Genomic DNA, 25333 nt, shown 5'->3' on the forward strand with positions numbered 1-25333 from the left:
GTCACAAGCCTAACGTGCATATTGCTAAGATGAGTATGCTGCAACCCTAAATTTCAAGCACTTAAAAACTTGTAGGATTAAATATTGTACATTTTAATGGTATAAATTTCTCTCAAAATCTACTTTACTGCTCTATCTCATGTAAAAATATCTACAGTAATGCTTCAGTCCTCTGACAAGATTTAAAAAAAAAGAATAAATAGAGTAGCCCTCATAGTCAATAAAAAATGAGAAAAGCAGTACTGGGGAATAATCTCAAAAATAACAGAACGAGATCTGTTTGAATCTAAGGAAAACCGTCCAACAGTTCTATGCTCCAACTACTGATGCCGAAGGTGCCAAAATTGATCAATTCTATGAAGACCTACAACATCTAGAAATAACAACAAAAAAAGATGTCACATTGATCACAGGGTACTGACATGCTCAGTCAGGTAGAAAATCAAAAGACAGAACAATAGGCAAGTTTGATCTTGGAGTAGCAAATGAAGCAGGGAGAGACTAATAGAGTTTTGTCAAGATGACTCACTGGTCATAGCATTCTTTTTCAACAGCCCCAAAAGAGACTCTATACAGGGACATCACCAGATGGTCAGTATCAAAATCAGATTATATACTTTGCAGCCAAAGGAAGAGAAGCTCTATGCAGTCAGTTAAAACAAACTGAACCGACTATGGCTCAGATCATGATCTTCATGTTGCAAAATTCAAACTTAAATTGAAGACAGTAGGGAAAACCATAATAAGACCATGCAGGAATGACCAAAATAACATCCCTTATGAATATGTAAGTAGACATGATGAGTATATCTAAAAAATGATTAAATCTGATAGAGTGCCTTAAAAACTATGGACAGAAGTTCACAGTACTTTATAGGAGGCAGCAACAAAAAACATTCTAAAGAAAAATAAGAGCAAGAAAGCGAGATGGATGTCTGATGAAGCTTTACAAATAACTGAGGAAAGAAGAAAAGTGAAAGGTAAAGGAGAAAGGGAAAGATATACCCAAATGAATGCATAATTCCAAGGAATAACAAGGAAAGATAAGGTTTTCTTAGAGCAATGTAAAGAAATAGAAGAAAACAATAGAACAGGAAAGACAGATCTCTTTAAAAAAATTAGAGACATCAAGGGAACTTTCATGCAAAATGAGCATGATAAAAGACAAAAATGGTAGGGACTTACCAGAAGCAGAAAAGATTAAGAGATGGCAAGAATACACAAAAGAACAATACAACTAAATACCATAATGGTGTGGTTTCTGATCTAGAGCCAGACATCCTCAAATATGAAATTAAGTGGGCCTTAGGAAGCACTGCTAACAATAAGACTAGTGGAGGTGACACAATTCCAGCTGAGCTATTTAAAATCCTTTAAAAGGTGATACTGTTAAAAGTTTTATACTCAGTATGCCAGTAAATTTGGAAAACTCCAAAGTGGCCAGAGGATTGGAAAAGATCAGTTTATGGTCCAATCCTAAAAAAGGGCAATGCCAAGGAATGTTCAAATTACCAAATTACCAAACAATTGCACTCATTTCACACACCAACAAGGTTATACTTAAGATTCTGCAAGCTAGGATTTAGCAATATGTGAACCAAGAATTACCAGAAGAGCAGGCTGGTTTTCAAAGAGGTAGAGGTGCTAGAGACCAAACTGCCAACATTTGCTGGATTATGGAGAAAGCAAGGGAGCTCCAGAAAAACATCTATTTCTGCTTCACTGACTACACTAAAGCCTTTGACTATATGGATCACAAAAAGTGGCAGGTCCTCAAAGAGATGGGAGTACTCGATCATATTATTTGTCTCCTGAGGAAACTGTATGCAGGCCAAGAAGCAATAGTTAGAATCAAACATGGAACAACTGACTGATTTAAGACTGGGAAAGGAGTAGGACACGGCTGCATATTGTCACCTTATTTAAGTCATATGGAGAGAACATCATGTGAAATGCCAGGGTGGGTGAATCAAAAGCTGGAATTAAGCTTGCCTGAAGAAATATTAACAATCTCAGAGACGCAGATGATACCACTCTGACGGCAAAAAGTGAAGCGGTGTTAAGAAGCCTCTTGATGAGGGAGAAAGAGAAGAGTGTAAAAGCCTGCTTGAAGCTTAACATTAAAAAAAACAAACCCTAGGATTTTGGCAACGGGTCCCATTTCTTCCTGGCAAGTAATGGGAGAAGAAATGGAAGCAGTGTCAGATCACTGCAGATGGCAATGGCAGCTATGAAATTAAAAGACTTGGAAGGAAAGTCATGCCCTATCTGGACAGCACATCAAAACATAGAGATATCACCTTGCTGACAAAAGTCCATATAATCAAAACTATGGTTTTTCCCATAGCAATGTATGGCTATGAGATCTGTACTATCAGGAAAGCTGAGTGCAGCAGAATCCATGCTTTCAAATTACAGTACTGGAGAAGACTTTGTAGAGTCCCTTGGACAGCCAGGAGATCAAATCAGTCAAGACTTAAATTAATTCAGGCTATTTACTGGAAGGTCAAACACTGAAGCTCAAGTTTAAATGCTATGGCCATATAATGAGAAGATGGGACTCTTCTCCTACTTTCCGGATAGAAAAGACCCTGATGCTGGGAAAGATTGAAAGCAAAGGAAAAAAGGACAACAGAGGACAAGATGGATAGATAGTGCCATGGAACTGATGAACTTAAACAGACTTCAGAGATAGTGGAGGACAGAAGAGTCTGGTGTGCTATGGTTCATGGGGTCACGAAGAGTTGGACATGACTGAACAATCAAACCACAAAGTTTCAGAGAAGCTTGAGTTCTGTACGGGTAGAGAATTTTCTCACAAGAAGCTCCTTACACCAATGAAATCTAAAGGGAAAAAAATCTCGATGGGCTGCCAGTGCCAAGAAAATTATTTTCCTCTTCCCTGACTATATTGCAATATTCCAGCAATTCTGAATCATCCCTTCACTTTTCAAGCCTCCCTTACTGCCACTGCTTCTCCTCTACCTTTTATTGGATAATCTAATCTCATACTAAACTGAGAAGATAGAAGCCATTCACTGTGAGTTCCTCTTTCCACCATCCCCTATTTTCTCTTCCTTTACTCTAATCTCTGTTAAGAGGTGGCCTTTTTTTTTGCCTCATCAAGACCAACCCCTCTATATGACTCTTGATTTCACCTCTTCTTGGATAGACAGAATTCCTGACAAAAATCTCCTCTTTCTCTCAAAGTCAATCCCTTCCTTATTGGCTTTCTCCCTTATCCTTATATACACACTTAGATCTCCCTATCCTTATAAAACAAAACAAAAAACACCTTTAATTAATCCTAATTCCACCTCAAGCTATTTACCTATTTCTCAGCCCAACTACTAGAAAAAACTCATTACCTCCAAGTTACTCGTCTTCTCATTTAATTGTCAACCTCTGGCAAACTGGCTTCAAACTTCATCATTCACCTGAAACTGCTCTCCAAAATTACCAATGATCTCTTAATTGACAAATCCAATGGCCTTTTCTCAAGCCTCATCTCCTTCAAACCTTTCTGCAGCATCTGACACTGTTCCCTCCTGGATCTGTCTTCTCTTGGGGTTTTCATGACTTTGCTCTCTGTTGTTTCTTCTCCTACCCATCAGAATATTCCCTCTCAGGATCCTTTCCTGGAGCTTCTGGCTTGAACAATTTTCTCTCTATATATCTCTCTAATTTCATTGATTTCACTAGCTCCCATGTATTCAATTGCCATCTCTGTGCAGATGATTCCAAGATATATACAGCCTTACCTAGTTTCTCTTTCTCTCAGACCACATCACTGACTACTTATTAGATATTTCCCACTGGATGTCCAGTAAGCAACTCAAATTCAACATGTCCAAAATAGACTAAATTTCCCTCCATCTTTCCAATCAGGTTCAAAACTTTTAAGTCATTCTTAACCCTTCATTCTGACTCACCCTGCCCTAGCAATTTAATCAATTGCCAAGTCTTGTCAAATTTTACCTTTACAACATATCCCATCCAACCCCTTCTCTTCACTCCTATTAGACTGCAAACTTCTTGAGAGCAGGGATTGTGTTTTGAGGGTTTTTTGGGTGGACCTTTCTTGTATCCCCAATATTTAGCACAGTATGTGGTGTTTAAATAAATGCTTATTAACTGACAGCCATCTTTGTTTAGGCCTTCACAATTTTTTGCCTGGTTTATTGCAATAGCCTCTAATTGGAGGCAAAAGACTCCAACTGGTCTCCCTGCCTTATGTCTCCCCTTGCTTCAGTCCATCATATATGCAGAATGATGCACAGGTATGATTATGTTACCCCCTTAACCCTCTGTTAAAAAAGTACCAGTAGTTTCTACTGCCTCTAGGAAAAAATACAAATTCCCCTATTTGGCACTGAAAGCTCTTTACAATCTGTCCGAGAATTATTACATCTTATTCTCCCTTTCTGTACTCTAAGGTCCAACTTACTTTTATCCATATAAATATCCAACATCTTCATACTATTCCTCACACTTTGCTCTTTTCAAAGGTTAGTAAAAGTGGCACTTCAAATATGAGGCCATTCCTGAAGACCTCCACCCAATTTCTTTGTATTGATTTAAGTGTCCTTGCTGTTCTCCCCTCCCCAACAACCCAGGGAGAATATATGCTCCTTGAGGGCAAGGATTCTTTTATTTTGGTCCTTGCATGCCCGGGATCTATCAGTTCCTGGCACACAGCAGGCTCTGAAAAAAAAAATGCTTGTTGACTGACTGGGAAGTTTTACTATATGGATCGTCTGATATTTATTTTGGTTGGACAGAGGCCTTTCTGGTTTATTTTTTAGATGGCTGAAGTTGGCAGTCAAGTGAAATGTTACTGGATGTGAATATTAGTGACATGTAAAAAGTATTATTTTAGGGACTTTAGAAGTTGACAACTGTGTTAAATGCTATTTCTGCCTCCGTTAAGGTTATTCACACCCTATAAAGAAGTAATATTTTGCTTTACATTTACATAAAACCAATTTGATTTCATAAAATATACTATTTTGCAAACGTGTATTTTGCACCTAAAATGTTAGTTAGATATATGAGTTTGGCTTTTGTTAGTTACTTGGCAATATGTAAAGAGAAAAAAATATCAGATACTTTAATTTTAAGAAGTTCCTGATGGCATTACTTAAACAGAGGAAGCAGAAATTGAGACAACAAAAACGACATCAAAAATAAGCACCTAGATGCCCTGATATGGACTTTCTGGATATATAAACAGCATGAATATTAAATTTTGCATGTGGAATAATAGCGGGCATCTATTCCTCCACTGTTCTAACAAGTGAGGACATGCAATCCATTTTATGCTTTCTTACAGACATATCACAAAGGAAAACCATAGCTGTTTATTTCACATAGTTAAGCATATTGTTAATAAGGCACACATTGCAACCCTAATTTGAAAGGCCTGTTTCAAAAAGGTGGTTTTAAAAGTGACTGGACATGATGACGAACTTTGATAGACTTATCTCTTAGCAATGCAAGGATCTAAGACAGCTCCAAAAGACTCATGATAGAAAATGCTGTCCACATCCAGAAAAAGAACTATGGCGTCTGAATGCAGGTCAAAGCATATTATTTGCTCTCTCTTTTGTTTCTTCTTTCTCATGGTTTTTCACATTGGTTCTAATTCTTCTTTACAACATGACTAATGTTAAAATAGGTTTAATATGAATGTATATGTAGAGCCTGTATCAAATCGCACACCTTCTTGGGATGAGGGGAGGGGATGGGAGAGATGGGGAGAAAATCTGGAACTCAAAATCTTATGCAAGTGAATGATGAAAACTAAAAATAAATAAATTAAAAAAAATAAAAGTGACTAGACAACAGAGTATAGAGCTATCAGCACAAATCTATCTCTACCGTACACTGTCAGTAGCACCATCCTCTTCTGGAAAATATAACAGCATCAGCAGCGTTTATATAGCACTATCTCATTTGATCTTCACAACAGCCCTGAGAGGCAAGCGCTATCATCAACCCCATTTTTACAGATGTGCAAACATTATGACTGAGGTAAAGTGGCCTGCCCAAGGTCACACAGTTAGCAAAGTGTCTGACACCAGGTGGTGTCTGAGCCCAGTGCTTGCTCCATGACTATGGTGCCACCATCTGCCGAGACTTTTGCTTGGCTGGTGTTCTATGCTAAGCTTTTCCACCTTACTTACCTTGCTGGGGCCTGGATCTGCCAGCCCAGATGAGTGGGAAACATCTGTTACCAGGTTCTTCTGGATTTCTGGCGTTTGACATCCTTTCTCTCGGTCTTCCACAGGCTTTGCAGGCTCTGCCACTTCACGCTCCCTTTTAGTTGGCCCTTTTACTCCTCCCACCTCCTGAACCTCCTTCTCGTCACTTCCCTCGTTCTCTTGTTGTCGCCTGGCTCCCTCCTCGGCCTCCAGGTTCTCTCTGGCTTTCTGCTCCTGCTCCTCCCTCTTCAGTTTCTCTTTCTGTTCCTCTCGAAGCTCTTTCTCTCGTTTGCTCTTCTCAATCAGAAGCGTAGTTTCTGCATGAATACGAACCTTTTCTTCCTCTGTTAAAGCATCTACCACTGGGGCATATGCTGGCTTTGTGGAACGATCAGGAACAACCTTCCCATTCTGTGGAAGCTGATGATCAAGGTCTGTCACTTCAGACTTTAGTACATGATCATCAGGCAATTTGGTTGGAGGCTTTTTACTGCGATCAATCTGGAGTAATAAAAACAAAGTATGACATACATAGAAATGCTATCAAAATTTCAAGAAATTTAATTTCAGTTCTTGAAACCATATGTTTTCATATCATAAAGGCAGACAATTACCTGTAGGTATCACTAAGATATGTGATTCTGTAAAATATTAGAAAGAAAAAACTTAAACGAAACCTCATATACCACTGAAGTGTTTAAGGATGTGGCTCTCACTTCGCTTTAATTTAATATGATGTATGGATAAGAGCTGCTATCTTCTGATCAAAATAAAAAGCTTGGACCTGGAAAGTATGTAGTCATTAAATATCCTACAAAATCATTTTTTAAAAAAATGAATTGAGCAAAGGAGTCAAGTAATTATACATAAATTGTCTAAATTCCTTAAACGCTTCAATGGATTGCATTAATTTCTCTTATCAATGTTTAATTAGTACATTAATGCTACACTAGAGTACAAAAGATGCAAACCACAGGCAACAGAGGAAGCAGCTTCCCTCACCAAGCCATCCACCCCACCTTCAGCTGCATTTTGTTCACAAGCTTTTCTTCTTTTATACATTCCTCATTCAAGGCAGGTTGGCACACTAAAGGATCAGAGTTAAAATAATTTGGTTTCTGGTGCTAAAAAATTACTAATATTCAATCCATATGACCACATAAATATAATGAGTATCTCTAAAATTTAAAATTCATTTCTGAAAAATGCACTATTAAATCACCATCATGCCCATTTTTTGCCTGTCTTATTAAAGACAAAAGATCCTGAATAATAAAGACTCAGATCTTCTAAATTTCTATCAAAAAGAAACTGCCATATAGGGCAAATGATAAATTTCTAGACTTGGAGTCAAGAAGGCCTGAGTTAAAATCCTGCCACAAGATACTCACTAGCTATGTGACCACAGGCAAGTCAATTAAGTCTCTCTTGGACTTAGTTTGCTCATCTGCAAAATGGGGATAATAAAAGCACATACCTCACAACATTGTTATGAGAATCAAATGAAATAGAGCTTTGCTATATAAAAGCTAGTTATTATTAAACAAACCAAATGTCTTCTCATCAAAGCCTTAAATATAAGTCAGCAATATTTGAGAAAAGGGATATGAAATATTACTGCTGAAAAATAAGCCTTAAATTGGGTGAAGTCCAAGAGGGAATCAGTTTTAACTTTCATTTAAAAAAAAATTATCTAATGAATACAGGAAAGATGTTGGGATCTATTACTTTTCAGTTACTTTTTGCAAAGGACTTTAGACTAAAAATTTCCAAAATATACTTGCTGTTTGCATGTTGAAATGTTTTGGGGGAAAATTCTTCAGTCGTATATTTCAGAATCATAATCAACCACCAACAGGAAGCCTGTATCTATTCTGTGCAAACATTACAGAGTCAACACTATAGAAACAGAAACTAGACCTATCATTCATCGACGTTGGGACCTCATGCTTAGGGACTCCCTCTGCCAGTGAAGGTCATCTTAGAAAGAGAAGTTAAGTGAACTATCCAGGATTGGTCACAGAGCTAGGATGTGTCACAGCCATATTAACTGTGTTAAATCCATGTCTTCCTAGCTTCAAAACTAGCTCTATACCCATTAGAATTCCTTGGATATGTACCCTCTCTATTATGGCATACCTCTGTTGGCAACAGTATTCAGGAAAATACTAGGAAGACAGTCATTACTAGAATGAATTCCAAGGGACTGTTGAATTGTTTAAAAAACAAAAAATAAAACCAAACTTTTGTTTTACTGCATTATATAGTTGACAGATGGCTAGACTTGGAATTGGGAAGATTTGGGTTCAAATTCCACCTCTGACATTCACTATCATTTACCAGCAGCCACAGTTTCCTTATCTGAAAAATCAGAATCACAGGACCCTAGAGTTAGAGATGGAAGTGACTTCAAATGCCATCTAACCAATTCCCTGATTTTATAGTCAGAGAAAGTGAGGAACACAGAATATTAGTGACTTGCCCAAGGTCATACAGGTAGTAAGTGGCAAAGTCAGGATTTGAAAGCAAGTGTTCTAACACTAAATCTGATACTTTTTTCACCAGCATCACACTGAGTTTACTGTGTGGATCAAATGACCATGAGCTTCAATGCTAGACAAGCATCATCAATGTTGTTGTCGTTATTATTAAGTGAACTAATAGCTGAAGCTTAGTCTAACAGCTTTGTTAGACTTTTACTGAAACAGCATTTGTAAATCCCTTAAATTGAGAGGATTCTGGGAAGATGGCAGAGTAGGTCAGAAAATTCCAAGTTTTCCAGATTTCCTCCATGAAGAAAACAAAATAGCACCTCAGAATGAACATAGAGAGGCAAAAATAAACAAGAGTTGGGGAAGAACAGTGGTCTTCCTGGGACAACTGGAGAAGATCCAAAGAATGATCCCACAATAGAGGTTTGGCCCGAGTGAAATGTAAATACCTCCAGGCTAGCTCCACTGAAACAGCATATTGACAAGCCCTGGGAGTAGCTGGGCTGGGAGGTAGCCTCAACCTCAGCCACAGGAATTTTCACCTCCCTGACAGTGTGGGAAGACAGTGCTGTGTGTGGGAAGATTGAGACTAGCTTCTGCTGACAAGGGATGCCAGGCCCAGTTGTGCTGCTGAGATATGGTCCTGGGTGAGAAGGAACCAGCACACATCCAGTGAGTGCAGAAGCAGTGGGGCAGCGGTGCTACTGGTGTGGACACTTACAGAACAGCTGAGATCTTGGTCTTAGTTCTAGGCTAGAGTGGAGAACTGAAGGTCATAGCCACTGGAGAGATCTCAGGGAGTAAGAACATTTCCAGCATAGTGTGCCGGGGAGCCCCAGCTATGGATTGGAGAGGAAAAGGAGCACAGAAGTTGCACCCTGGACAAAGCTCAAAAAATAACAGCAAGAAGGACCTGAGGCCAGAGGCACCATCCCCCACACCCTAGGATTAGAGGTGATTATGATAACAAGCTACTAATTTTTTTTTAAGTGAGCATGCAAAGGAGAAAGAACCCAATCGTAGACAGTTACTATGGGAACAGAGAAGACTGGGGTTCACCTTCAGAAGAAGATACTGAAGCAAAAAAAAGCCTCTCCTACCCCAAAGAGTAACATCAAGTGGTCACCTGCCCAAAAAAGAGCTCACAGAAAAACTCAAAAAAGACTTCAAAAATCAAATGAGACTGAAGGAAAATTGAAAAAAAAAAAAAACAATCCAAGAAAAACACAAAGATTATGAAAAGAAAGTGAACCAAATGGAAGAGGAGATCTAGAATCTTAAGGAAGAAAATGACTCCTTGAAAATTAGAATTGGTCAAGGGGAAGCCAGTGAAGTTATAAGAGACCAAGAAATAACAAAACAAAATATAAAGAATGAAAAAAATACAAGAGAATGTGAAACATCTTATAAGAAAAACAACTGGAGAACAGATCAAGAAGAGAAAAAATAAGAATAATCAGACTGCCTGAAAGCTACAATCAAAAAAAGAATCTTGATACAATAATATAAGAAATAATTAAACAAAATTGTCCTGTAGTGTTAGAACAAAAGGGGGAAAGTAGAAATAGAAAAAAATCCACTGATCACCACCTGAAAGAGATCCTCAGAGGAAAACCTACAGGAATATCACAGCCAAATTCTGAAACCCCAGGTAAGGAGAAAATATTAGGAACAATAAGAAAAAAACAATTCATATATGGTGGAGCCACAATTACAATTACATAAGACCTAGCAGCAGCTACACTAAAAAACTACAGGTCTTGGAACACTATATATCGAAGACCAAAAGAACTGGGGTTATGGCCAAAAATTTACTCAGCAAGGTAAAGTATAAACCTGAACCCCCAAAACCAAAATGGACATTCAATGAATTGACAGACTTTCAGAATTTTATTGCAAAAAGACTAGAACTTAATAGAAATTTTGATATACAAGATCCAAGAGAAATATGAGATAAACATCAAACACTAATTACAAGGGACTTAAAAAGGGCAAATTGTTTACTTTTTATATGTGGAAACATAAACCATCTAAGACTGTCATTAGTAATTGGGTAGTTCTAAAGAAAGAGTGGGGTAGAATAGTATAATGTGATTCTAAAAAGTAATATGATATAGGAAAAGGTAAAAAGAGTAATTATCTCATACAAATGAGGTGCAAGAAGAAGAACTGATACAGAAGAATTACATGAGGGAGGAGGGCTGGCAGCTCTGGAACCCTACTCTCATTGGGAATGGGTTAAAGAGGGAACAAGACATGCGTGTGTGTGTGTGTGTGTGTGTGTGTGTGTGTGTGTGGGTGTGTGTGTACGAGTCTTCTAAATTCACAAAGAAATAAGAGAGTAAGGGGATAGAGAGGAGGAGAAGATAAGGGAGGGATAAGGATTAGGATAAGAGGGAGTATAGAAAGGTGTGTAGATTAATAGGAATGGGAGAAAGAAGGAACAATACATATATTTAGAAGGGTATAAAAATCTTCTAAATTCAGAAAGAAATAAGAGGGTAAGGGGATACGGTAGAAGGAAAGGATATAAGAGGGATTCTGGGAGAGAGTTCTTCTAGGTTAAGGAATAGGAGAGCAAGGCATCAGGTAGAAGGAAAGTAGAGGAGCAAGGAGGGATAGGAATAAGGTGAGAAGGATGGTGAGGAAAAAAGGAAGTAGGAAAATATACAAGTAATTATAGTTTAGAATATGAATGGAATTAATTTACCTATAAAATGGAAATTGATAGATTAAAAATCTGAATTCAACAATATGCTGCTTTCAGGAAATGCTTTAAAAAATTTGAGATACACACAAACATAAAGACCAGCAGTAGAATTTATTATGTAAAAAAGCAGGGAGAGTAATCACAATTTCAGAAAAAGTTAAAGCTAAAATCAGATTTAATCCAAAGAGAAAAATATGGAAACTACACTATGTGTGAATCATATTAATCAATGGTTTCAGACCATATAAAATAACTAGACAGTATAAAAAAATGAGAGCATACCTGCCAAAACAGACATAGGAACTATATGAATATAAACACAAAACACCTTTTATACAAAGTCAGATCTAAATAACTGAAGTAATATTCATTGTGAATGAGTAGGTAAAGTTATTATAATTTTAAAAGTGACAATTTTACCTAATCTATTTATGTAATGCCATCTCAAATAAATTACTAAAAATTTATCTTATTGAGTCAGAAAAATAATAACAGCATTCATTTGGAAGAGCAGAGTAACAGGAACTTCAAGGAAACCAGGGGAAAAAGATGTGAAGGTTCTAGATTCAGTAAGTATCAGACCTTAAATCATATTATGAGGTGAGAGTAGTGCTGAAGAGTAAAATGGACAATTTTGATTATTTTAAATTAAAAATTTCCTGTATATATAAAATCTATGTACCAAGAATAGAGGAAATGAAGAAAATTGGGGAAAAAACTCTCAAAGATAATCTCCCAGATAGAATGTGATTAGCTCAGAATACTGTTGTGGTGTAAGAAATGATGAGCTGGTGGATTTAGAAAAATATGGAAAGACTTGAATTTATAAAGGAAGATGCTATTCACCTTCAGAGAAGCAGATGACAAGTGGAAATAAGCATAATACGGTCTTATGTATATACGTTTGAGTGTATATGTGTATATATGTATATATTTATGGATATCTATGCATATGTATGTATAGACTGTGTGTATATGAATATATTATAAATATAAATACACACACACACACACACACACTGTGCTTAATTGCAGCCTTGGGGGGATGGGGGGAGGGTAGAGAGAGGAGAAAAAAAATAAAGCAAAAAGTGCACAGCAGAAGACAAAAGAAAGCAAAAAAAAAAAGATGGACAGCTTTAAAAATAATGTGTAGTATTCATTATATAGGTTTTCCTGAAATGCAAATTTATTGCTTTATATTGAATCCTCTCTTATGTTCTGCTGAGTACATGGCAATGGCTTTTTTTCTTTTCTTATTTTGTATTTAATTTTAAAATAAATTTTAAAACTAAAATCATAAAAGAAATAGCATTTGTGGTAAAGGGATTTGAGTTATAAGAATTTTATCTAAATTTAAATATAAACCTAAGGTATCTATATATCAATACACATATTGCTTTAGCAGTTTTACTTTGTATAGGAGGGAAGGATTTCTATCAATCACCTAAATGAGACAGTTACAGTCTTAGATTATTAAGAACATACCTGAGGAACACTTTTCACAATACATGTTGGATTAGGTACAGATGAACCATCAGATTTAGAAGCAGCGGCAACTGGTCCAACTGGAGTTAATATACTAAGTGATCCCATCCTCTCTTGATTATTTCCCAATTCTGCATTTTCATTAACAGCTACAGAAGAAGGTTGTATCTGGGCTGCAGGGTAAGCAGGGACTGGCTCTTCTAGTGAAGGATATGTAAAATCCACTAGAAGCCACAAAAACAAAGTCTGAATTTAATTTTTAAAAAAGAAATTTTTTTGTATCTATCAAACAAAACATAAGCAAGAGCAAGTATATACCTCATGTAAATATTATGCTTAATCTAAAATGAAGAGACAACAACATATGTAATGAAGCTAAACTAGAGGCCATTCCAGTAAGATTTGGGGGGGGGGAATCCAGGATGTTCACTGTCACCACTACTATGTGATACTTTACTAGCAATGCTAGCTATAGCAAAACGCAAAGAAAAAAAATTGAGGGAATAATCATATGCAAAGAAAAAATGATTGCTTTTTGCAAATGATACAGAAAATCCTAGAGTTTACCAAAATTAAATGAAACAATAACTTCATCAAAGTTGCAGTTTATAAACTAAAACCCATATAAATCATCATTATTTCTGTCTAATCCCAATAAAGCACAGCAGGAAAGGAAAGGGAAATCCCATTTTAAAACTACAAAATGTATAAAATACTTCAGAGACTACCTACAAAGACACACAGAGACTATATGAATACAACTATAAGACATTTATAGAAATACAGACCTAAAAAATTGCAAAAATATTAATTGCTCATGGGTAGCCTGAGTCAACAGTTACTGGAATAAGGACTCACTATTTGACAAAAACTACTAGGAAAACTAGATAATAGTCTAGCAGAAATTAGGTTAAAAATAACATTGTATGCCAAATACCAAGATAAACTCCAAATGACTATCTGATTTAGCCATAAAAGGCCACATGATAAATTAAAGAAATGTTGAATTTCCTTTCAGATCTGTGGATAGGGAATGATTTCATGACCAAACAAGGGATAGGGAGTAACACAGAAGATAAAATGGACAATTTTGATTCCATACAAGTAAAAAGGTTTTGCACAAACAAATTGAATACAGGTAAGATTAGAAGGGAAAGTTAACTGGGAAAAAAAAATCTCTGAGGCAAGTGTCTTTGATAGAAATCTTATTTCTGTGGTACATAAGGAAGTGGTTTAAATTTATAACAATAACAGCAATCCCCCAATTGATAAATGGTCAAAGAATATAAACAGGCAGTTCAGAAGGGGAAAAAAAAGTTGTTTATAGTCATGTGAAAAGATGCTCCAAATCACTAATAATTAGAGAAATGAAAATTAAACAACCCAGTAGCTGTGTGAGCCTGGGCAAGCCACTTACACACACACAAGAAACGAAACGAAACGAAACGACACGGAAGGGAGGGGAGGGGAGGGGAGGGGAGGAGGGGAGGGAGGGAGGGGAGAGGGGAGGGGAGGGGAGGAGGGGAGGGGAGGAAGGAAGGGAAGGGAAGGGAAGGGAAGGGAAGGGAAGGCAAAGCTGACAAAAAAAGAAAAAAAAAGAAAACTACACATGTTGGAGGGGATGTGGGAAAATAGACACATTCATGCACTGTTGGTGGAGCTGTGAATTAGTCTAGGCACATTGGAAAGCAATTTGGAAATATGCCTCAAAAGGTTACTTAAACTATGCATATCCTTTGACCCAGAAATACCATGACTACATGATACATATGTACCAAAAATATCAAAGGAAGATGAAGAGGTTCTTTATATCAAAAACATTTATAATAGCTCTTTTTTTGGGGGGGCAGATTTCTGTTAATTAAAATAAAATTTAATTTAAAATGACAAATGAAAATATAATTAAGAATTCAGCCTTGCATTATTCAAAGGTAAACAACTGATTTTAAAACATTTTGACATAATCAGTTTTAAAGAAGGTACTTACATGAGATAGACACCTCTTCAGTCTTGCCTCGGGCAGGTGGAATTACCTTAGCATTTGTCGTAAACTGGGGATAGCAAAGGAGCCAATTTTCATAGCCTCCTTCTAAAACTAAAGGTTCATTCTTTAGGATAGTTTTACTTTCCCACTACAAAACAAAATACATATTATTTTTAAAATAAAAGTAATTTCATGGAGTCTTAAAATATTCTATAAAGCTGAATTTTTAAACCACACTTCTTTATTTGAAACTCATGCTTTTCAAGTATAATAAATAATAAATTGAAAATGTGGCATCAAAACAAACCTAAATTACTTAGAGAAAGTTAAAGGGATTGCTAGCTTTAAAGAGAAATTTTAAAGCACTGATTAAATTCTCCCTTGTCAATAACCAGTGACAATATTCACATTTAAAACTCTATCTACAGAAAACAAACCTGTCTTTACTTTCAACAAAAATTTCAGTGAATATGGAAGGTGAATATTAATGGCTTAGAAAAACCAAGATAGTCCTAAAAGCCTGTTTTAGAAATCAGGGCAGATCTTGGCCCAAACAAGAACTACCAATGTTTCTCTTACTTCTCTTAGGCTGAGAGACTGTAGGTCTGAAAAGAACAAAATAAAAAAACCTATGACAAAGTCAATCATAATCTCTAGATGGTGATCTTTACATTACTTTTTAGAACTACTAATTCACAAGAAGCAGCGCTTTCTCAGGGAGGGTCCTTTAGCTCTTATTAAAAGAACAAAAACCAGAATACACAGATACCTAACAGTATCCAGTATCTGCACAAAGGATTCTGCAAAATAATAAGTATTGAAGCCACAACGCTTAGATAAAATGTTGTGTCCCACAACAGGATATGTTGGATAATTTTGTTGCTCCAACTATAGCTGACTAAAATTTGGTGAACTATATAAAGAAATTTAGAGTGTTCTGTGCTCTTTAGGTAACAGCATTATTGGAATATGAGTTCATTCTTCCTGTGTAGTTCACAACATAAGGGAAAAATATATATGGGAAATCTTCCAGAAACCTAAATTCAGGACTCATTTTGAGGATTCATCATGTGTCCTGCCAGTCTATAAGTAACTCAATTGGCTTCTGCAGAAAACCCTGCTCCGGATTCCTGGAAACACCCCAAGGAACAAGCTCTTGATACAAAAGAGAACTTAGCAGACTTTTTAGTTGGAGAAAAGCAGAAGTTAGGGGGTATCACAGAAAAGACACAATTGTTTTTCCCTAAATCTATTTGGTACACAACCCAAGAACAATAAAGAAAGTGATGAAGAGAAAAAGAATAGTAATGATAAAAATATCCTCAAATTGAAATTTTAAAAAAATATACATCATAGTAAATGACTTAAAAACATAGTAAGTTTGAATTTTTTTGGTGTATATTTATAAATGCATTTCCTTTTAAAAAGATCACATTTTAGGTATACAGTCCATATTCAGAACAATTAGCAGTGCCCTGTCTACTACATAAAGAACTCAAAGAACTTTGAAAAAAATGAAAGCTAGACAGCTATTTAAAGCATTCCACGACACGAACGAATTGTGCCTCTGCAAATTACCTCCCTTGGAATGCAGAAGGTACTCCATGTAGCTAACTTTCACGTGAACATAAAGGTATGGATGAAGATTTTCACTGTTGTTCAGTTGTGTCCGACAATTTGTGACCCCATTTGGGATTTTCTTGGAGAAGATACTGAAGTGGTTTGCCAGCCATTTTACAGATGAGGAAACTGAGGCAAATAGGGTTAAGTGACATGCTCAGGGTCACACAGCCAGTAAGTGTCTCAGACCAGATCTGAACTCAGGAAGATGAGTCTTCCTGACTCCAGGGCCAGTACTCTATTCACTGTGTCACCTAGCTGCCCTGATGAAGATTTTATTTACTGAGAAACTTGATTCAGACAACCCTGTGTTTAAGATCTCTAGCCTCACTTCCTCATTTGTTAAATAAGAGGGTTGGAATCAAAACTGAATGTTACAAAATTAAAATGTCCAAACTTGGCCTCGAGGAAGAAATATAAAAATATTTTTCTTCCCATCCCTAGCTTCCTTGCAGGAATAAGTAATCACACATGTGTGGTATACAACATATTACATCATACTTCTGAAATATTGGTTAATTTTGCATAACATTTTCTCCTTATTTCTCACTTTTTATTCTTTACTCTAACAGTAGCTATCTTAGGAGGGATACAGTGGGAAATAAATGTAGCTAACATAAAAACCAGATATTAATAAAGTTTTTTTGGAAAAAATAAAATTTTTTGAAATGAGAGGTTGAACTAGATGATCTCCTATGGTCCCTTCCAGCTCTAGATATATAATCCTATGATCCTTTGGCCTGATTTAACTGAGTGAAGTTTCAAAGGAAAATATCAATCCTCCTCTCTAGGCTCTGTTGAAAACATCTATGTAGCCCTCAAAAGCACCCTTGGAGCCTCTGTTCAGAGCTACCAGTGACAATTGTTACTAATGATAAAAAAATTATGGCAAAATACTTAAGAATATGGAAGATTCCATCTCTAAGTTGGAGAAGTTTGAGGCCATACATCCTACTACTTCCTGTCTTGCTTCTACTTTCTGGCCACCTTCACTCCTGTTCTCATGCTGCCTCCCCACAGCTGAGGACAGATCTGGAGATTCAGGGGAGGGGAGAAGACAGAAGAGAGAGTATCATTAAGAAAACTAGGTTATACTTCAGGAGTCACCACCTAAACATCTAGCAGGGAGTGTAAAAGGAAGGCTGGAAGACATGAGCCACAGGAAGGCATGGGACTGGGGCAAGCTCAAATAGAATCTAGGGTAGTGGGTATAAGGAGGAGAGGAAGAAGAAGAGGAAGAGATTATAAGGGACATGTGATAGGATACAAAGAGAAGAAAGAAGTCATTTAATAGGTATAGAGGACAGCAATTTAACAACCTCTATCACTACTCAAATACTCCTTGTTTTATTACTGTTTGCTGGCAGAATCTCTGAAATTTTATGTTGCACTGATATTCAGAGCTTTAAGTCACAATTTCTAAAACAAAGGTTAAATTTTTCTAAGCAATTAAAAATGACTTCTTGTTAATAAAACCATTAGAAAAAGATCTAATTCTTGAAAGAGAAAATGTCAAGATAACAATTTAAACTTCTGAGATTCTGATTTATTTGGATATCTATGGCTGTTCTGAACAGAGCACATTGCTTTGCTAGGGCTTAATAAATCAATAATAAATGTTTAAAGTTGCAGGAAAAGAAGAAAAGAAACTCCAACCCCAAAGCACCACATCTTGCTCTGTAAGATATTAGCGGAAACTTTTGTTTTTTAACCTTATAGGGTGGAAATAAACAAGGAACCTTGCTAACCTTAAAAAGTGCATCTTTCAGACTCTGCAGAGTTGTTCCAAGCTGTAAATCTTTGGCAGAACTAAACCAGTCAAGAAGTACAACATAGTCAACGCACCCCCGCTTCTTCCATTCATCTTTAGAATTATCTGGGAGTTTTGCTTCAATCGAATTAGCAGTGACTCTGAAATTTATCAACATATGCATTGAGGCAAAAGGACATCAGACTTTCTATTACATTGTACTGGTATAGATCTTAATTCAAACTTTATAATGAAAGCTTGTGTCTAACTCCTTTACTAGAGTACAAAATTAGAACACATTTTTTGGGATAATCATTAGAAAGGGAAAAATAACTACAAAACAACTGTCTTCATCCATTTTAGCAATTATCCACAGAGAACGAATCCTTTTTCTGAGGTGGGTCACCAACAATAAAGTACCAGGAGAGGTATGAGGGCCTTGTCTGAGGAAAAATGTGAATGAATATTTCTATGTCTCTCTCTATTTTAAATATATAGCCAAATGTAACATAATTTTGGATTTATCTGATTTATATTAGTCAACTTCAAGTCCTACCCATTCTATCCACCATTGTATTAATTATGCTTCTTCATATTACTACTATAATAAAGGTAATTTCATCATTAGATCTACAGTTCGATATTATATATACTTTCAGCCTCAGCTATTGTACTGGTTTGTTTGGATGAACAGGTTTCTTTCTTTCTGCTATGTGTTTATTCCATGTTAGCAGTGGCTCTCGCTGGGGAGATGAAGGGGAAAGAGATATATTTGAAAATGAAGGGACTGCTTCTCAAGATAGCTGCCTGAACATACCCTTACTCCAACAAAAACCTAAAACTATCAACAGATCAAAACCAAATCAATAAAAAAGATCAATCCAAGGAGTAACTACAGTAAATTACTTCTTCCACCCTAGAATGACAAAGAAAGTCAGCCAAAGTCCATGGACGATAGGAAAAGGGGTCTTCTAGAAAAGCAAGTACTTATGCTCAGATGAATAAAGTGGTTGCCTTCCAGTGCCACCAGAGACAGTTTGGAAAAACTTGTAGCCTACAAGGTTCTGATCAGACAAAAAGACAGGACGAGGTCTGAGAGAGCAAGGGGATTCCCCCAAGGAAGCCCTAGAATGGACCTTGGAAACAACCCAGAGAGGCACCTCACTAGTGAGGTATGCCTGCAGGCATGGCAAAGCTTATACCTAGATACCTAAGCCCTTAAATTCTGAAGTCTCTGGCACTGCGTCCTGAGACTCAAGAAAGGGACCTGAAGATTTAGAATTCTGAACCACATGATCCAGGAGGGCCAAAACCTTCTGGAGGTGAAAGTAGCTCAGGAATTATATGAACCAAGTAAGATCAAGCAAGGCCAATCACTCACTCAAAAGCACAGCAGGAAGAAGAGGCTGATCCAGACATAAAGTTCTAGTTGAGGAACTAAAGTTGGAGAGGATACGTAAACATAAGAACATACACACCATGATAAAGAATCATAATTGGGGCAGCTAGGTGGTGCAGTAGATACAGCACTGGCCCTGAAGTCAGGAGGACCTGAGTTCAAATCCAGCCTCAGACCAAACACTTGACACTTATTAGCTCTATGACCCTGTGCAAGTCACTTAACCCCAACTGCCTAAAAATAAAAAAAAAATTATAATTGATATAAAGATACTCTAAAATCCAACCTAAAAGGATAAAGTAAATTTCTAATAGCAAGCACAAACTGAAAGGAAAAAATGCATTTTCCACAAAGACTACTCAACTACCTAGAGAAAAATGAAGAGATTAAAAAAATAAAAGTTCTAAAGAAAAGAAGTGGAAGAATAAATAGCTTAAAACAAAACTGGCAAATATACAAGTAAAGTACTCCCTGAAAATCAGAATAGGCCAAACAGAAATCAATGATTCAATTAAAGAACAAGAAATATAGAATAAAATCACAAGACTGAAAACAAAAGAAAATATAAGTTATCTGCTATCAGAAACCACTCATGCAGAAAAATCAGAGGACTTCCTGAAAAAATTTTCTTTAAAAGCCTGGAGATACTATTTCAAGAAATAACAAATGAAAACTGCTCTAATCTACTAGAACCAAAGGATAAAGTGAAGCTATTCACTTCCTGATGGAAATCTCAAAAGAAAATGCGAATGTCATGGCTAAATGTCATAGCAAATGCCATCCAGAGCTTCTAAGTCAAAGAAAAAATTGTGCAATGGCTAAAAAGAATTCAAGGACCAATGAACTCCAATCAGGATCACAAAAGACATGGCAGCTTCTTTCTACTATAAACAAGAACAAATTTTCGAATACAATACTCCAAAAAGCAAAAGAATCAATGATTCTTCAAAGCTGAATATAATCTTATAGGAAGGAAAAAAATGGACCTTTAATGGAACTTTAAAGGTCTTTTAATTTCTGATTAAAAGATCAGAGGTGAGCTAGAACTCGGAAATGCAAGCACAAGAATCCAGTAAAACTTAGGAAGAAAAGTTTATTTGAATAATTGAAAGGGGTATATGATGATGAAGTACTAAAATTTTAACAGGGAGAAAAGAAACAAATTTCCCCTCAGAACCTTAGTGTCTTGAGGGAGTTAAATAAGAAAACTTCTCTTCTAAGCATTTTAAGAAGGAAAAGAAAAGGAAGAATAAAAGGAATATGTTAGAAAGGAGATAATCAGAAATGAAGATGATTATCAGTAGAAATGCATTAAAGAAGATACATTATTATCTTCTTTGCCACTGTACCCTAAGAACCATTGGGGGGGTAAGGAGGGAGACTGGAGGGGGGAGAATGAAAATACAAGAAAAAAGGAGGAAAGAAAAAAATATGTTAAATTAAGAGGACACCCATGAACTGAGGAATAGCTAGTCAAATAGTGGCAAATGAAGGAAATGAAATATTATTTGCATTGTAAGAAATAACGAGACAATTTCAAAGAATCCTGGAGAAGTATGAACTGATGCAGAGTGAAGTGAGCAGAATACACTGTATTTATATATATACAATGACATAAAGAAAAACAATTTTGAAAAACTTAAAATCCTGATTAAATTAATGATCGACTATCTCTCTAGGGGACCTATGACAAAGCGTGCTACCCATTTCCTGACAGAGATGAACTCAAGTTGTGGAGGAAGATGTATTTATGACTATGCTTATTTGTTACAAGGATTTTTTCTTTCTGTTTTTAATTAGGGATGATGGGGGCAGAAGGAAGGCAACATTTTTAAAAGTACATAGGGAAAAAAGGGTATATAGAAGAGAAAAGAAGGAGGTTAAGACTGTAGCACAAGCAAGCAGGACAACCTTGAAAGAAATGTGTTGAATTTATTAAATACTTTTTAAAAAATCAAGAAATATGGAAAAGATATTTACCATTTCCTAAGTAATCCTTTTTGTGTTCTACTTTTTATATATGTAAATGCTCATTTTTTTGGTGTGTTAAGTTCAACATTTAAAAAAACTAAATTAAAAATAAAATAATAATACAAAGACAAAAATAAAAGGTATCAAGAAAAAAATTTTAATACAGGTATAATATTAGGAAATGTATGGTCCCCAGGGACAGTTAGAAGAGTCTACCTAGCAATGGAGTTTTTCTGGTAGCCTAAGCACTTTCCAAACATGGCATGCTTTTACTATACTTAATGTCTCTGTCAGGAGACAGGTAAGGATTGCTGATAAAAATGGATACTTGTGAAGACTAAATCTGGGCCACCTAGAACTTTGGTTACTGATGAGATATTTTAGTAATTTTCTGTTAAATCTTTTTTAAATGACACTGGGAAGTTGAGTAGAGCTGGTAAATCTTTTCTTGTAAGTAAAAATTTTAGTATACTGATAGGTTCAAGAAAATGATTCAAGATTATAGAAAAACAATTCATTCTTACATAAAGTCCAAATATTCTCTAGATACTCAGGTTAAAAAAATATCAATTAATTCAACTACAGAGTGCGAAGGAAGACAAAAGAATGGGTTGGATCACAAGGAGAATGTTGCTGAGCTTACTAGACTTATATTATAGGGTAACAAAATGATAGCACTGGAAGGGAATTTAAGAGATTATCTAGACCAAAACCCTTATTTTACAAGTGAGAACTCAGTCTCAGGGAATCTAAGGGCCCTATTCTAGTTCACACAGCTAATTAGTGTTAGCATGGAGATCAGAATCTAAGTCTTCAGACTTTTAATCTAGTGTTCTTTCCATCATCCTACGCTACATGCTTTCTAGCACAACCATGCAGGAGACTTCAAAATATATATAATGTAATCTTCTCTAAACTAAATGTAGATAATGACAGGACAAATCAATTAGTAGGACTTCCAGAGGTACAGGAGATATATAAGGCTGCCCCTCATAAGTCCACAACAAGCCTCAAGTGCCTGCAGAAAAAAGCTGAGAGAGTAACAAGGCAAAGGAGAAACTTATCTACTGCCTGTGTACATCCACACCAATAAGTATAAGTAGCTCTCTACATGGCAACATATCACTTGCATTACATCATGAGAAAAGGCAATGAAAAAGACTAAAAGAGGATTTAATCAAGATACTATTGAACGGTAACGTTTACGATTTTCATAGTCCACTATGTCATAGTGAACATAATGGCCTACCCGGGATTGATGGCCTCTTCAGGAACACTCAGAGAATTAATAATACAGGAATCTTGATAATCTTGTATACTACGAGCATCCATTATAATCACACTGATGTTTTTATCTGTCATCATCGTGAACAATTCCTCAGCTGTGATTTCACCTTTGGATAGAAAGACAGAATACATGATAAGAAATAAACAGGTTGCATTACATATTGCCAGACAGATGAAACGTGAACTTTTTTGTTCTACATTCTATCTTATATATTATTAAGTTAAGGAAAATGTTATGCAGAAATTTTGCTCCATGCAAAATCTGCTTTATGCTGTATGCTATATGTTTTCAGTTTTTGGTGAAACCAATTCAAAATACTCTTCATGAGACAGTTTCTGAAGAACTCTTTTTAATGAGGAAGTTTATAAACATTAGGGTTTCTTAATATTATCTGAGACGCTCAGTTGGAAGCTGGTTACCTAACTAATGATACATCATGTGAAAACGACTAAGGTGGCTCTTAGTCTATAAGAGAAAGGGGGAAGGCTTTTTGACTCTAACCTAAAACACTGGGAAAACTTCATGTGACTAAAAAGAAACTGGGAGAAAGAAAGAGGAGTAAGAAAAGGTTAGAGAAGACAATCCGCCTTCTAGTATACTGTATATAATTATCCCCTTTTCCTCCTGCTTCTAGAAGAAAGAAAAACAGAGGTAAAAGCTGATGAGTTAATTTAGCAGCATGATAAGAAAGGGTAGTCAACATACCCATAACTATTCCTTGAAAGTTTTTTGATTAAAGGCTGACCTGAAGATTTTTTTTAACTTTGATTTAAAAGAAGCAAAGTTAGCTGCCAAATAACATTCTAATAAGGAGTAGTATGTAAAACTTTATTTAGAATAAATTGATAACAATAAAGGAATGGAGAGATAAGTACCCAACTGCACCACATTAGCTTACTTTAAAAGTTGTTCGAGATTAATCTTCACAAAAAAACTTTATTTACTAAGTTCGGCTATTTCATTAAAAAGTTTTTGTTTGGTTTTTTAAATTTTTAAAAGGAAACATTTACCTCAGGAAAATACATATAGTACTCTAACCACTTTGCAGGGCTGCCCACAGAGAGAAGTCTCCCAGCTCCAGCCCACCTCAACCAGCTTGCTCTGTTTGTGGTCTTTGAATAAAAGACTGTTTGATCCAAAAAAAAAAAATACATATAGTAGGACCATGTTTAAAGTACCACCCATCACCTGGTGGCAGCACACTAAAACTGAATATTCAAAGTTTCTGAATGATGAATAAATTTTTTTCAAGAGGCTGAACCCACAAGTTTCAAGCTAGAAAGTAACTACAAGCATCAGAGTGGGTTTCAATTCTTTAAAATAAAAAAATCTAACTACTACACATTATTTCAGATAATTTACCAGTATGTATTAATAGGACACAATTATTTTATGTGAATTTTTTCAGGCTAGAAAAAAATAGTAACAGTTGAGAGATTTGAAAAACTATTATAGGCAACATTTATATAACACCTTAAGATTTTATCATGCACTTTACATATGTTATCTCATTTGATCTTCACAACAACTCTTGTGAAATAGATACTATTATCCTACTTTACAGATAAGGAAACTAAACCTAAAATAAATTAAGTGACTTGTCCATGGTTACATAGCTAGTTAGTATCTGAACAAGGATTTAAACTAAGGTTTTCCTAACTTTAAGTCTAATGGTAACTGTACCACCTAGCTGAATGTTAAAATTTCAAAATTTCTGGAGAAAAAAAAGGATGCTTAAAAACTGAAATAAAATGAGAGTATTCAAAACCTAATGGGTATTGTGCTGGTTTTTCTTAACAGAAAAATCTTTCAATAATAACCTGGAAAGGGGCAGCTGGGCCGCACAGTAGATAGAGCTCCAGCCTTGGAGTCACAGAACCTGAGTTCAAATCTGGCCTCAGATACTTGACACTTACTAGTCGTGTGACCCTGGGCAAGTCACTTAACCCCAACTGCCTCACCAAAAAGCAAAAAACAAAAACAAAAAACAAATAATAACCTGGAAAAAGAGAAAAACAAGTATCAAAGAATAGTGATTTCTGAAACACATAAGCCCAGCTAACTGCTGCTGCAAATGCTTACCTTTCTTAGCTTTGTCATTCTTTTCCTTCTTTTCACCATTAATCTATTTCATAAAAAGAAAAAGATTTTATTCATGAAATTCAAGCTTCATACTTCAGTAAAATTTAAAGTTATAAAAGTCTACATGAATGTTAAAAAGAAAAACACTGGTAGAATAGCATTACTCAGTGGCTTAGGGACTGAAGGCTGAATGAGACCTTAAAAGTCATCCAGTCCAATCCCTTCTTTTTACAGGCATGAAAACTAAATCCTAGTGAAATTAAATTAATTGACTAATGCCCATAGAAGTATTAAGTGGCAGAAGCAAAATTTGAACTCAAGTACTCTGACTCCACATTTAAATTATAAG

General features: G+C 35.9%; 1 protein-coding gene across 2 annotated transcripts in view; it reads right to left on the reverse strand.

Moving 5' to 3' along the window:
- The window catches only part of USP8 (ubiquitin specific peptidase 8), a 113942-nt gene that overhangs the window by 16398 nt on the left and 72211 nt on the right, over positions 1 to 25333 (reverse strand). For both annotated transcript variants that reach the window (XM_078151257.1, XM_020979998.2), the window contains exons 6-11: positions 24985 to 25027; positions 22864 to 23008; positions 18243 to 18405; positions 14878 to 15022; positions 12891 to 13114; positions 6186 to 6704 (exon numbers count right to left, since the gene is read on the reverse strand). In XM_078151257.1, coding sequence (XP_078007383.1) covers positions 6186 to 6704; positions 12891 to 13114; positions 14878 to 15022; positions 18243 to 18405; positions 22864 to 23008; positions 24985 to 25027 — 1239 coding nt within the window. The remainder of the gene's footprint in view (positions 1 to 6185; positions 6705 to 12890; positions 13115 to 14877; positions 15023 to 18242; positions 18406 to 22863; positions 23009 to 24984; positions 25028 to 25333) is intronic.

This window comes from Phascolarctos cinereus, unplaced genomic scaffold, assembly GCF_003287225.1.
Source record: "Phascolarctos cinereus isolate Bilbo 61053 unplaced genomic scaffold, phaCin_HiC Scaffold_3;HRSCAF=262, whole genome shotgun sequence".
In the NCBI taxonomy this organism is placed as follows: Eukaryota; Metazoa; Chordata; class Mammalia; order Diprotodontia; family Phascolarctidae; genus Phascolarctos; species Phascolarctos cinereus.